The sequence below is a fragment of the Meles meles genome, chromosome 9, assembly GCF_922984935.1.
Source record: "Meles meles chromosome 9, mMelMel3.1 paternal haplotype, whole genome shotgun sequence".
NCBI classification, from domain to species: domain Eukaryota; kingdom Metazoa; phylum Chordata; class Mammalia; order Carnivora; family Mustelidae; genus Meles; species Meles meles.
The window spans coordinates 67,250,399-67,264,449 of record NC_060074.1 but is presented as its reverse complement, the minus strand read 5'-3'; the positions used below and the strand labels follow the sequence as shown (position 1 = coordinate 67,264,449).

The 14,051-nt window shown below is 38.9% G+C and overlaps 1 protein-coding gene across 1 annotated transcript in view; it reads right to left on the bottom strand.

The window, feature by feature from the left end:
- MYO3B (myosin IIIB) overlaps positions 1-12,604 on the bottom strand; it is a 406,310-nt gene extending 393,706 nt beyond the window's left edge. Inside the window, exon 1 of the mRNA XM_046018212.1 lies at positions 12,434-12,604. Within this exon, the coding sequence (XP_045874168.1) occupies positions 12,434-12,604 (171 nt within the window). The remainder of the gene's footprint in view (positions 1-12,433) is intronic.
- Between the last annotated feature and the right edge of the window lie 1,447 nt (positions 12,605-14,051).

The following is a 14,051-nucleotide window of genomic DNA, read 5'->3' as shown; positions in this document are numbered from 1 at the left end:
GGCAGGCAGAGAGAGAGAGGGGGAAGCAGGCTCCCTGCTGAGCAGAGAGCCTGATGCGGGACTCGATCTCAGGACCCTGAGATCATGACCTGAGCCGAAGGCAGCGGCTTAACCCACTGAGCCACCCAGGCACCCCAAATAAATAAAATCTTAAAAAAAAAAAGATTCCTTACCTTTTAGCAGTACACACTGAAATATTTACAGGTGTAACAATATGAGGAAAAAATAAGAAGGGGCATACATGACAGAACATTGGCCATGAGTGGTAATTACTGAAGCTGAGGACATGGCGGGGCGGGGGTGGAGTTCATGGTTATATTTATTAACTTTCCTATGTTTTTCGTTTTCCATAATGAAGTTTTTAAAATTCAGTTTAACTAATGTATGTCAGCGTACATTCTGGAATTTATACACCTGGTCAACCCTACCTCCCTAAAGAGTTTCCCCACCACCACCCTTGATAATATTCTAAAAAGGTTCAAAGTCCCATGTAGACTAGCACTTCATTTATGTAAGAAACAATAAACCTTTAACCAACAAAAACATACCCCAGAATTTGACACTAAAGCACCAACACTCAGATTGTCAGAAAGTCACCTTCTCATTCCCCCTCTCACTGACCAAGGCCCAGTCAGTGCCCCTCTGTAGCTGATGTCCCAGCCCAAACTGCCATTAAATACAGAACCATAGTTAGGAGTAACTAATGAACCGCTGAACAGCACAGGAAAATCAATAGGCAGAAGAAGCAAGTGACCTTCCTCTGTCCATCCAACTCCTGCTCGTTCTTTCTGAAGGAAGAAAAAGGAAGGAACATCAATTTACAGACACTGAAATGAACAAAAAGACTCATCACCACAAAGATCTATAAACCTTTTCATCATGTCCCTGAAAAAGAAACTGCCCAATGGCATGAAGTTGAATTTGCCCAAGGCTAAAAACAGAGAGTCACATAAAAGAAGAGAGAAATGCATACTAACTAGCTGTGTGGGAAGCCCCTGTGCAACTGATGAAAGCCTTAGAAAGAAAATGAAGAATAGTCTAAGGTGAGCTTTGACTCTGGCAATAAAAGGAACCGATGGAACAGATTTCACATGATGCCCTTAAAACTGATGTGTTTCCTGAAGAAGGGGGAAAAAAAAAACTAATCCAAAGGAGGAAAATGCTCTTGATAAATTCCTTGTTCATTCACCTGTATATTTTCAGAGGCTCTAAGAGCTGGCATCAACATGGGGTCAAAAACAAATAGATGATCTCAATTCTTCCAGGGTTGAAGTGAGCACTAAACATCCTCATTCTGAAGTGTGGCCATTTCTTCCAGGGCCTTGGCTTTTTCCTTGTGTTTTACCCGTCACTTCTTTGATTAATCCAAAGCTAGACCTCATAATTCCAAGGTGGTTGTATACCATCTCCCCTTCCTTCAATAACAGGTCATACATTAGACAAAAATTACCATAAAATTTAGTCCTGTGCATTCCGTAGTTTCTAAATGCTCATTGTATTCAATCCCTGATTACGTTCTACAACAAATATAGGTAAGAATAACAAACTCAACTCTGCTTTTGAGGTTCTAAACTTGTTTAGAAAACCCTTATGACTTCTGGGGCAAAATGGAGAAATGAAGTCAGGTACTGACTTTCCTTAAAACTAAGTGAATGAACAATGTTAACAACAAAAAGGTGAAATCCAACAAACAAAACAAAAACATATTAGCAGCAATTAAATAAAAGAAATGACAAAATTTCATGCCATAATCTTTGAAAAGCAGCATTTAGGGAAAATGAGAGATAGAAAATCCCACAGTCACTGCTGTGCTCAACCATGCTCTTTCTTCTCCCGGAAGTGTGGTAGGTTTTGGAAATGGTGAGTAGACAGAATGCTAAAAAACCTTAGCAACACTTTCTATCTAAAAAGAAGTAATCAGAGAGGGAGAATTAACAGCAGGGAAATGAATCAAGGCTCATTCACTTATATATTCAATAAGAATTTATTAAGAAACTCTTGCATAATCACTCAAACTTGGCTCCATGGGTCATTAAAAGGAAGTAGAAGAAATAACCAGATTCTATTAAAAAACAAACTGCATTTCCACAGATATGCAGGAAAGATGCAACCTGCCAGGTGAGATGACCCTAGCTCAGCACTTGAAACAATATTTCAGAAAGAAGAGCAAAACCAGTATCCATCAACCATGACAGCACCTAATGCCTAACACTCTACATCAGGGAGCAAGATGAATAGGTCTTAGAAAGATAGACATTTCTGATATAATTACTGAATATAACAGCAGAGAGAGAATTTTTCAGTTACCCCAAAATAAAACAAAAAACAACAAAACAAAACAAACTCTCAGGCTGCCCTCCACAGCAACACTCAATACTTAGCACAAAAAAATACATAATCTATGTGTACAGAGTTCTGAAGGAGAAAAAGGTTTGAACAAGCATTTTTATGTTTAGCCAGATTGTTGTTCAAATATAAAGACAACAGACATTTTCTGATGCAATAACTCAATGACTCTGTGAATCTCACTTGAAAAAAAAAATGACCTGAGCCCCAAATCCAGAAAACCAAGAAATAAATGTGGAGCTCTAGTAAAATGTCTGATAGGGAGAACTGAACCTAGACACATTTAGAAATTAGGTTAAATGACAGCATGAAGTACATTTATTTCATAGTGGCAGTGTTACACATTTCAACAATAAAAAGCAATAATAAACCAAATTCAACAGCTTGGGGAGAGGTAGAAGAAAAAATAAAGGTAGAATTTCCTAACACTTCTTTACTTATAAATATGATAAATCAAGAAATTGAGACTTAAGTATTTGAAATTATTAAAGTTAACCAAGTAAAATAACAATATTAGCAAAAACAAGGACAAAGTATATGTGATAATTTTCTTATCCATCTCAGTAAGTAGTCAACAGGTAATTGATTAATTGACAAGTAGAGGTTAAAACCACTATGTAAATTTATAAAAGAAATCTCTAAAACACCAAAAAAGAGACTACAAATTTTCAACATTATCATTAAAAAGTACACTTATTCACATTTGACACATACATACACCATACAAAAAAAGACAATCCATAGGGTAAGGAATGAGTTTGGGGTAGGGATGAAGGAATCATTAAAAACAGAAAATATGGGGCTCCTGGGTGGCTCAGTTGTTGAGTGTCTGCCTTCAGCTCAGGTTAGGATCCTGGGCTTTGTGCTCAGCAGGGAGCCTGCTTGTCCCTCTCTCGTGGACCGCCCCCCACCACCACCAAGTGTGCCCTGTCTCTCTCTCTCTCAAGTAAATAAATAAAATCCTTCTAAAAAATAAAATAAAAACAGAAAATATAATGTAAATTTAAAAGTATTCATCTTATAATAAATATATTTCTTAATGAGGCCAAAATATAGAACAAACCAAACTGTAGAGATCCACATCTAAAATAAGCTCTCCAAGAGACTCTTTATAGCTCAGAAAGTTTAAAAGCAAAAAAGACATCAAAGATAAACCAGGGAGGCGCCTGGGTGGCTCAGTGGTTTAAGCCTCTGCCTTCGGCTCAGATCATGATCTCAGGGTCCTGGGATCGAGCCCCACATCAGGCTCTCTGCTCAGTGGGGAGCCTGTTTCTCCCTCTCTCTCTGCCTGCCTCTCTGCCTACTTGTGACCTCTCTCTCTCTGTCAAACAAATAAATAAATAAATAAAATATTTTAAAAAAAAAGATAAACCATGAAAATAGTAAGGAAAAGAAAAAAATTCATGATCTTAATATCAGAAAGGAGCAAATTCGAGGCAAAAACTATTAAAGAACATAAAGCAGTATTTATACTTTCAGTAATAATAAGTAAAGAATTACTAAGCACCAAAAATGTTCTACACACTATTAGAATCACCAGAGTTTAAGTCAATAATGTACTTACACATGTTATAAATCACCATCAAAAACAAAGTGATGAAATTCATTTAAAAAAAACCCTAGAAGAAACCAACAAAAGACAATAATAGTAATAGACATGGTTAACTATGACAGAACAAGAAGACAAAGTAATAAGAAATATACACAATACAATCAATATGGCTAACCCATCAGATATATATCTATAACTACATAGATATCTAATATATATATCTGTAACAATACAGTTATAGATATAGATATATCTAACATAAAACTCATTTTCAAGTACTTTTTAATTTTAAATTTAATTTTAATCAGAAGGAAACTTAGATTCATCATATTAACGGACTAAAAAAGAAAATCCACATGATCACCTCAACACATACAGAAAAAGCACTTGAGAGGTAGGTGGAAGGATGGGTGAAATAGATGATGGGGACTAAGAGTAAACTTATGATAAGCACTGAGTAACAAAATTGTTACAAATACAAAATTGTTAAAATTGTTAAATTGTTAAAATATAAAATTGTTGAATCATTATATTGTACACCTGAAACTAACAAAACACTGTATGTTACTGATCCTGGAATTAAAATGTAAAAAACCTAATAAAAATAAAATTAAATTAAAAAAAAAAAAGAAAAAGCACTTGACAAAATTCAACATCCATTCAGGATTTCTTTAAAAATGCTCAGCAAAGCAGAAATAAACATGTATGTCTTCAACTTAATAAAGGCACCTACAAAAAACCTAGAGTTCCCATCACATCTAATGGTGAAAAACTGAATGCTTTCACCTTAAGGTCAAGAACAAGGCAAGGATGTCTGCTCTCATCATATGTTTAACATTGCAGGGAAACCAGTGCAATAAGGCAAGAAAAAGAAATTAAAAGCATCCACACTGGAGATTAGAAAGGAAGAAACAAATGGACTTTATTTGCAGATGACATGTTCATCTACATAAAAAATCTGATAGCATTTATAATAAGGCTACTAGAATTAGTGAATTTGTCAAAATTATAATATACAAGGTCAATATTTAAACATTAATAATATTTCTGTATTACTAAAAAGGAAAACTTTTCAATAAAAAATGCTGAAACAATTATATAGCCATATATCAAAAGAGAAGAGGAACCTCTACCTTTTTCTCTCATATACAAAAATTAACTTTAATTGAACATAGAACAAATGTAAAAGTATAAACTTCTACTAGATAAATACACAAGGATGTTTATTGTAGCATTGTTTCTAATAGAAAACCAGATATAAACTTAAGCTCCATCATTAAAGAAAGATAATGTAATAAATCATAATAATTACATAAAATGAAATACTATCCAAACCCATGTAACCATTTAAAAGAAAATAAATGTTGTGTCAATTAATATGGAAAAAAATAACAAAATAAAAATTATGGTTTTTAAAAATTATTAAGCATCATGTAAAGATAACTTCTGTGTAAATAAAAAGAATATTTACATGTATAACTATTTTATGTGTATGTTTATGTGTATCTATATATCTGTATCTTTACTTACATATTTTCCAGAAAGCTCAAAAAAAACTCTTAAACTTTAGGAAGAGGTACCAGGTGTCAGAGAAATTAGGAAAGGGAAAGATTAATATAATTTTTTTTTTTAAAGATTTTATTCATTTATTTGACAGAGAGAGATCACAAGTAGATAGAGAGGCAGGCACAGAGAGAGAGAGAGAGAGAGAGAGGGAAGCAGGCTCCCTGCTGAGCAGAGAGCCCGATGCGGGACTCGATCCCAGGACCCCGAGATCATGACCCGAGCCGAAGGCAGCGGCTTAACCCACTGAGCCACCCAGGCGCCCCAGATTAATATAATTTTTAGGAAATTTAGACCTTTCTATACTATTCATTCTTTTTTTTTTTTTTTTTGGCTAGCGCATATATTATTTTATTTTAAAAGCTAAACCATCTTTTTAAGCAAATAAGAGCTGTCTATAGAGGAGATCATTCTGGACCAGATGGCTGATGAGGTCATGGGAGAAGAGAAACCATGTGAAGCTGTAGAAGCCCATCTGAGAAGCAGAGGAAAACAGAGAAGGAAGAAACCAAAAGAACCATGCTAAAAAGAGGACTGGCAAGGGGGGGTCACTACCAATTCTAAATCCAGGCCCTCTGAGGCCTGCTAAGCTTTGTCTGTCCTTGTACATCCATGAAATTTCCTACTGCATTCTTCTCTGCCTCTTCTCACAAGCAAATTTACGTCCCTTATAAGCTAGTTTTAATTTCTAACAACCCCAAAGGAGCCTGGCCTATACCCTTTTTGAATACCTTGCTTTATTCCACAGTGGAGGTGCTGCCTTACCTTGCTGAAAATGAAGCAATCTGAATCATGTACCCTGTGAACTCCTGCAGTCAGTCAGGCCTAGCAAGTATGATTTAAATAGAAACTTGTCCAACAACATTTTCTACTTGTGAGAAAATTTATGAAAAAGATCTCCATCTCTGCATATGTTATTCAGAATATTTTGTCTAAATGTTATAGTAAACTCTCTATGAATTACAAGTCATAGAGGAATGCTTTTAAACCCAGAGAATAATTTTTAAAAAGAAATCAGAAAAGTAAACAGTGAAAGTTTAGAGGAAGGGGAAAGTTACAAAAATATCAAATATAATAAACACCCAGAGACACCTCAAAAAAGAAAACACCATATAAGCATGAACACACTACAGTATAATTCCAAGCTAACATATAAGCAAGTATGTGATAAAATGGTAAAGGTTGGTAAGAGACTAGAGCCATTTTTAGGAACTGACTTCTTAACAAACAGAACCTACCTACACAAGGCTACATAGAACCACTGGTGTACAGCTTAGATGCCATCTCTTCTAGGAGGCCTTTCCTAATTTTCCCATTAGAGATGACCTTTCCTTTATGGTCTCACTGTATCAATACTCTTTCCTAGCAGTTACCACAATGCCTGACATTTACAGATCACATGTTGGTCTTCTCCAAGTGGTCTCCTAGAGAACAGGGGTCATGCCTTCATAATTTTTTATGCCTCATAGGCAAATACACATTTTATAATAAGTGCTCAATAAATTGTTGAATACAAGATTAAAAATCAGAACTTTAAGAACCAATAAAGTTTTCCTAATTAAAAAATAACAGCTGTAGTTTCATAGAGCACTAAGAAAATGAGGAAAAATAAATGAAGAAAAATACGACAACAACACTCAAAATTCCACCATCCCAACTCATAACCACTCTTAACTATAAATATCATTGCAGATAAACACAATAAACCACTGATTCATTCATATCACAACCTTGTTTAAACAAGTAACCTGCGATGACTTCCTATTACTAAAGTCATTGTAGTCTAAATTCTTCAGTCAGATATTTAAGACCTCAGCAACCTAAATGCAACCTTCCTTTCCTGTCTTAAAACTCCTTTCATTTCTCTGTATCAAGCTTATGATGATTTTCAACCAAACCCCTTGTCATTTCCTGAATCATCCTTGGATGTAATTTTGCCCATATGATTTCTACCATCAGAGTGTTCATTCCACCATATCCATTAATCACGAATCCTACCAGCCCTTCAAGAGCCAGCTCACGTTCCCTTATCCCTCCATGAATAGGCAGCTCCTTTTCGTCTGAAACTCTATAGGGCTCATATATGATAAGCTGGCCTGTGGTGTCATTTTGTGACAACTGCCAAATGAGGTCCCAAGCACCATAAAGGCAGAGACTGTCTAATTCATGTGAATCCCCTCTGCATTTACATCGGCTGTCACTCAACGAACATTTGTGAAACAAAGGAAGAGACTGAGTATAGTTAAACAGGGAGTGCTGAATGTTGGAGTCTCAAAGCAATAACTTCAGCTGATCCTTGAAGAAAGTATACACCTTGGATTAGCGGAGTGGGGACTGTGTGAAAGACATTCAAAAAAGAAAAAAATAACGGAGACATTTGGGGCATTTCAATAAGAAAGCCCATCATTGTGCAGGGCTATTCCATATATTTCAGAATTGTGTGTCCCAGCTCATTATGTACCAGCCCCTTTCTATTGTGACAACCAAAAACATCCCCCAGCACTGCTTCCAGGTAAGAGGGATAAATTGAAGGCACTACAGAGGGGCCATGGGCATCTGGAGAGGGAATTCATGAGTCCTGACCATATCTGGCTGGAGCAAAAGAATTAATTCCACCAAAGAGGTGAAAAGAACACCCTCATGTTGCTATGGAGGAAGTAAGTCAACTGAAAATGACTCCTTTTCATCTCTTTCCCAAGGGCTTCACTAATGCACATACTGAGTGAGAAGCAGTAAAAATTAAGGTAAAGAACATGGTCTCTAGTCCCGAGACTGATCAAGTCCTAGCTTTTATATTAACTAGCTATATTGGCAACCCTTCTGTGCCTTGGTCTCCTCATCCATAAACTGGAAATAATGAAAGTACTCACACTTAAAGCTGCGTGGTAGTCCCAGCAAATAGGAAGCACAAAATATATTATTTATTATTACATTCTGGAAAAATCTGCTAGCTGGAAAAGAGGAATATCACTACTAGATATCCTTTTTACAACCTATAAAACCTCATCGATTGTATGGAACATTTACTGAGTAAATACTAGACACTATAACAGATGGCATAGCTCCATGAGGCAGTAACTACTACTATTCCTATTTTACAGATAAGAAAACTGATACACTGAGAGCTTAAGGAAATTAAGATGGGAGCCAGGATTTAAAACCTTTTTGTTTACGCCACTCTGCCTCATTGCTTTAATAAGTATTGAATGAGCATTTGCTACTTATCTGGCATGTTTCCAGGTGTGATCAAAATAATGATCAAAACAAACCAAAACCACGCCTTCATGGAGCTTATATTCTAGTAGGTAGAGAGAGAAAATCAACAAAATAAATAAGTATAATATAGAGATGATAGGTAGTGATCAACTTCTGTGAGAAAAATAAAGTAGAAAAGGTGACTACAAAGTCTGAGCAGGTGGTAGGCAAGGTGGTAGCAGGACCAGGAAATATTCACTGAGGAGGATACATTTAAGAAATGACAGGAAAAGAATGACATATCAGATAAAGGGCTAGTATCCAAAATCTATAAAGAGCTTAGCAAACTCAACACCCAAATAACAAATAATCTAATCAAGAAATGGGCAGAGGACATGAACAGACATTCTGCAAAGAAGACATCCAGATGGCCAACAGACACATGAAAAAGTGCTCCACAGCACGGGGCATCAGGGAAATACAAATCAAAACCACAATGAAAAAAAACAAACAAAACAAAACACAATGAGATACCACCTCACACCAGTCAGAATGGCTAAAATTAACAAGTCAGGAAATGACAGATGCTGGTGAGGATGCAGAGAAAGGGGGAATGCAAGCTGGTGCAACCACTCTGGAAAACAGCATGGAGGTTCCTCAAAAAGTTGAAAATAGAGCTACCTTATGACCTTATGACCCAGAAATTGCACTACTGGGTATTTACCCTAAAGATACAAACGTAGTGATCCAAAGGGGCATGTGCACCCAAATGTTTATAGCAGCAATGTCCACAATAGCTACAGTATGGAAAGAACCTAGATGTCCTTCAACAGATGAATGGATAAAGAAATGTGGTATATATATACAATGGAATACTATGCAACCATCAAAAGAAATGAATTCTTGCCATTTGTGATGATGAGGATGGAACTAGAGGGTATTATGCTTAGCGAAATAAGTCAATTGGAGAAAGACAACTATCATGATCTCTCTGATATGAGGAAGTGGAGATGCAATGGGGGGGGTTTCAGGGGGTAGGAAAAGAATAAATGAAACAAGATGGGATCGGGAGGGAGACAAACCAAAAGAGACTCTTAATGTCACAAAACAAACTCTTGGTGGCCGGGGGGAGGGGTGTAGTGAGAGGGTGGTGGGGTTATGGACATTGGGGAGGGTATGTGCTATGGTGAGTCCTTTGAAGTATGTAAACCTGGTGATTCACAGACCTGTACCCCTGGGACTAATAATACATTATATGTTTACAAAAAAATTTAAAAATAAAATAAAAAAAAGAAATGACAGGAAAAGATGGAAGAGTAAAATCTGGGGGGAAATTGTTCCAGACAGAGAATACAGTAAGCACAAAGGCCCTGAGGCAGGAGTTTACTTAGCATATTCGAGGAATAGAAAGAAGCCAGTTGTGGCTGCACTGGAATAAGCAAGGGAGAGAAATAGATGGTGGAATCAGAGAGATATGGGACAGGGAGGAGCAGATAAATCACATAGGTCTTTATCAGGCCTTGTAAGTTAAAGACCTGGCTTTTACTTAAACTGAGATCAAAAGCCATTGGTGGAATCTGAACAGTAAAGCAATGATCTAATTTATGTTTTAACAGGTTACTTTGGTGGCTATGCAGACAGTAGACTACAGGAGGAGTCATTTGAAGATCCCTTAAGAATGGTCCAAGTTATTATTAGCAGAAAAAGGAACAATGCCTTCTTCAGTTCCAGCAGGTGTGATCACAATGGTTTTATTTTTATTTTTATTTTTTTCAGAGCAAAGTGCTTGGGAAGCCTCTTTCCACCCTATCTATGATGTCTTGTTGAATACAGTTGTAGGGAACCTTCATTCAATTATACAGCCACTGGGAGCCTTTCTAATACAGGCTATCAGGTGCATCCATAGTGGCTGGCTAGAAATCCCTGCATTCTCACTCATCACTTCTCAGTGTTACCTTTCACAACATGAAGTTGAGCAAAAAACCTGTGGTCTGTTCTTAGTACAAAGTTGGCCTGCTACACTTGAGACATTTAGAACATGGTCAAGTGATAAAAGCACAAAGTCCAAAGAGAGCTAGGCTTAAGCTTAGCCAGACATTCCACAAAATGCATACTTGAGTACCCACTCTGAGCAAGCCATTGAAAGACTTTAAAATGAATCAGACTCAGTCCTGACCTAGCATATGGTTCATACAGTGAAAGGATACAGCTTAAATGCAAGTTACTATACAGCAATAAGTATACACTATGGACTGCAGACTATATACTATAGCTTACATAATGAGGGAGATGGTCCATCCAGCCAGGAGGATCTGGGGATGGCATCTGACTTGGGCCTTAAGAGGAACTGGAGCTGGATACACACAGATGAGTAGGCTAGCCGGGCAGATGGGGCAAAAGTAGAGAATGGAAAATGGGGGACTTAAGATGGGAACCATGGTTGGGAGAGTTTGGGAGGACCCAGGGACACCCATAAAAATCCCTTAGCAACTTATTTAAAATGCATATTCTGGGCTCACTCCCCAGCAATTTTGAGTCAATAGTGGGTGGAAGAATCTATATTTTTATCAAAAACCCTCAAGTAATTTTAAAGTTTACCACTCAACTCCACACCTACTTTGAGAAACAATGGTGGAGATGAGTTAAAACCATCCCATGTAATTTCCCCTATTATTCTTTCTCAGATAATCCTGTTTATTTCCTCTAAGCATTAGTTGCTACAGATACTATTTTTGCAACTACTTATTTATTTACAATTGATTTAATCCATAGAGTAGGAGCAATGACTTTTCACCTTGGAACACAAGATTTCACCACAGAAAACTAAAATTATTTTTCTAAGTAAAAATAAGGATTCTACAGAATGTGTTCTATTCATTAATGCAGTTTCAGCTACCATGGTTTTTGTAAAGTACAAGTGCTTCCACAAATGAGATGCATTTGTAGGCAGGTAAATGAGGCTTTTTTACTTACAGGTATCACCCCTAAATTCATATACTGAAACCCTAATCCCCAATATGCTGGTATTTGAAGGTGAGGGCTTTGGGAGGTCATTAGGTCATGGGAGTTGGAGACTTCATGAAAGGGTTTCCTCCTTTACAAGGAGACACTAGAGAGAGTGCTCTCTCCCTACCATGTGAGGACAAAGTAAACCAGGAACTGGGCTCTCAAAAGAACTCAACTGTTCTGGCACCTTGATCTGGATTTCACAGCCTCCAGAATGATGAGAAATAAATTTCTGTTGTTTAAGCCACCCAGTCTATGGTATTCTATTGTAGCAGGCCAAACTGATTAAGACAGTCAACAAGCTACACCATGGATCAAAATGGAAAACTATATGATCCAATCATTGAAAGCTATATATGGATGGGAAGAAAATCTTTCAAATTTACAAGATTTTTTTTCTAACAAGTTCTAAATTATTTCACCTGTATGTCAGTAATTAATCAGCACTCCTTGTGGACAATCAACAAATCCTGTCAGCTCTGCTCTAAATACAAATTCCTGAATATGGGTATCTGCCACAACCACCACCACTGCCCCACAATCGGGGCCACCGCAAGCCACCAAGGAGCCTTTTGAGCAAATGAGAAAAAAAAAAACCAAAAACCCTCGCCAGCTCAGCCAGGCCCCTCCGCCAGGGAACCAAGCACAGCACGGCCACCTCCTCCAGGCGACCAAGCCACACTAATCCACCCCCCCCCCACCTCCCCCCCCCCCACCCCCCGGCCCACAGTCTCAGGCTCCCTTCCGGTGGTCCTCGACTTCAGTTCTCACCTCCTGCAATACCCCATCCCCGGCCCGCCCCCAGTCTGTTCTCCACGCAGCTATGAGTACCATCTTTTTCACGGTTGTGTAAAATGCCATTGCAGCTAGCACCGGATCCAGCCTTCTCCCACCTCTTTCCCTTTCTGGCCGCGCCTTCTGCGGGTCACTCGCCACCGCCATCTTGCTGTCCACACAGCACGTGGCATTCCCTGCCACCTCGGGGCTCTTTGGTTACCCTTGCTGTTCCCAGGCGGGAAAACCTCCGCCTGCTCCTTCCCGCCCTGCAGTTCGGCAACCTTCTTCCCGCCATTCACGGCTCCATTTGTTTACCTAGGCCTCTGAGGAATCTTCTGGAACCACCTTACTCATGGTGGACCCTGAGGCAGGTGGGCGGACGTGTGTGGGATGGGCTGGGGTCCCGCGAGGCGTCCCCAGCAGCCGTCCATAGGCTGCAGCTGGGACAGGAGTGAGGAAGAGCGCCGCCTGAGGAGGGAGGCGAGTTCTGTGAGGGGCTCTTCCGGCGGAGTCCCAAGCTGCAGCAGAGAAAATCTAAAGTTGGTTTGTATGGGGTTTCTCAGCTATTGAATCTTACATTGGACCTCCATTTGGGCAGGTGGCCCTGATGGGGCGAGGGAGCAGGGAGAGGCGCTATGGGAGCACCACCCCCCACCCCCCATGACGAGGGAGGCCAGGAAGCAGAGGCAACGCTAAGAGGAAGGTCTCCCTTCTCCTCACTGCGCGTGCTCACGAAGGGAACCGAGTCTGGCTACTGCGGACAGAGCCGGTAACCGCACGGTGCCAGGCTAATTCCAGAGCAGAAGCAAGGGACTGCACTGAATTGGAAAGCAGGACACCTGGTCTGCAGAGGCAGGCTTATCTTTCTGGGATCCCGGCAAATATCTTAAGTTTCTTCATCTCTTTGTGCCCTGTTTCCTTTTTGAAGAATGAGGTGGTTGAGCGAAAATCACTGTTTCTCAATGTTTACTGCAGGCAGTGCTCACTGTACTTGCTCACACCCAGGCCTGCTGACACCAAATCTTAGGCAGGGTGGGAACTGGCATTTGACAGGGCACCCAAGGTGATCCCAATGATCTCTGAGTTCCCTTCTCTAACGTTCTATGAATTTAAAACCTTAAACCTATACAGATATTGGGGGTGGGGGTGGAGAGTCATGGCATAATTGAATTTATTTACTATCATTCAAATTGCCACGTTACCAAATCACAAATCAGTCATGATGTCGCACTCACTTAGGAAAAATACACAACCACAGCTATGACCAATGATTAACTAAATGATCAGATTTTTCACTTCCTCACCAAAGCATAGGGAACTTTATCTTAGCTTTAGCTGCCTTAAACCTTTCCGAGTGAAATACATTAAAAATAACTGCAAATTACTGATGACTAATGCCCTTCAATTTGGCCTCAAGCTGAGAAATTCTGTGCAGAATAAAGTGGTTTATAATCCCACACGTCCGTTCTATTATAAACTGCAGGTGGCAAATCAAGTGGCTATGAACAATGATGTGTGTGTGTGTGTGTGTGTGTGTGTGTGTGTGTGAAAAATCAATACTCCAGGAGGGTATTTCTTCACTCCTTTAAATTCCCCTTTAATGGGAATTTAA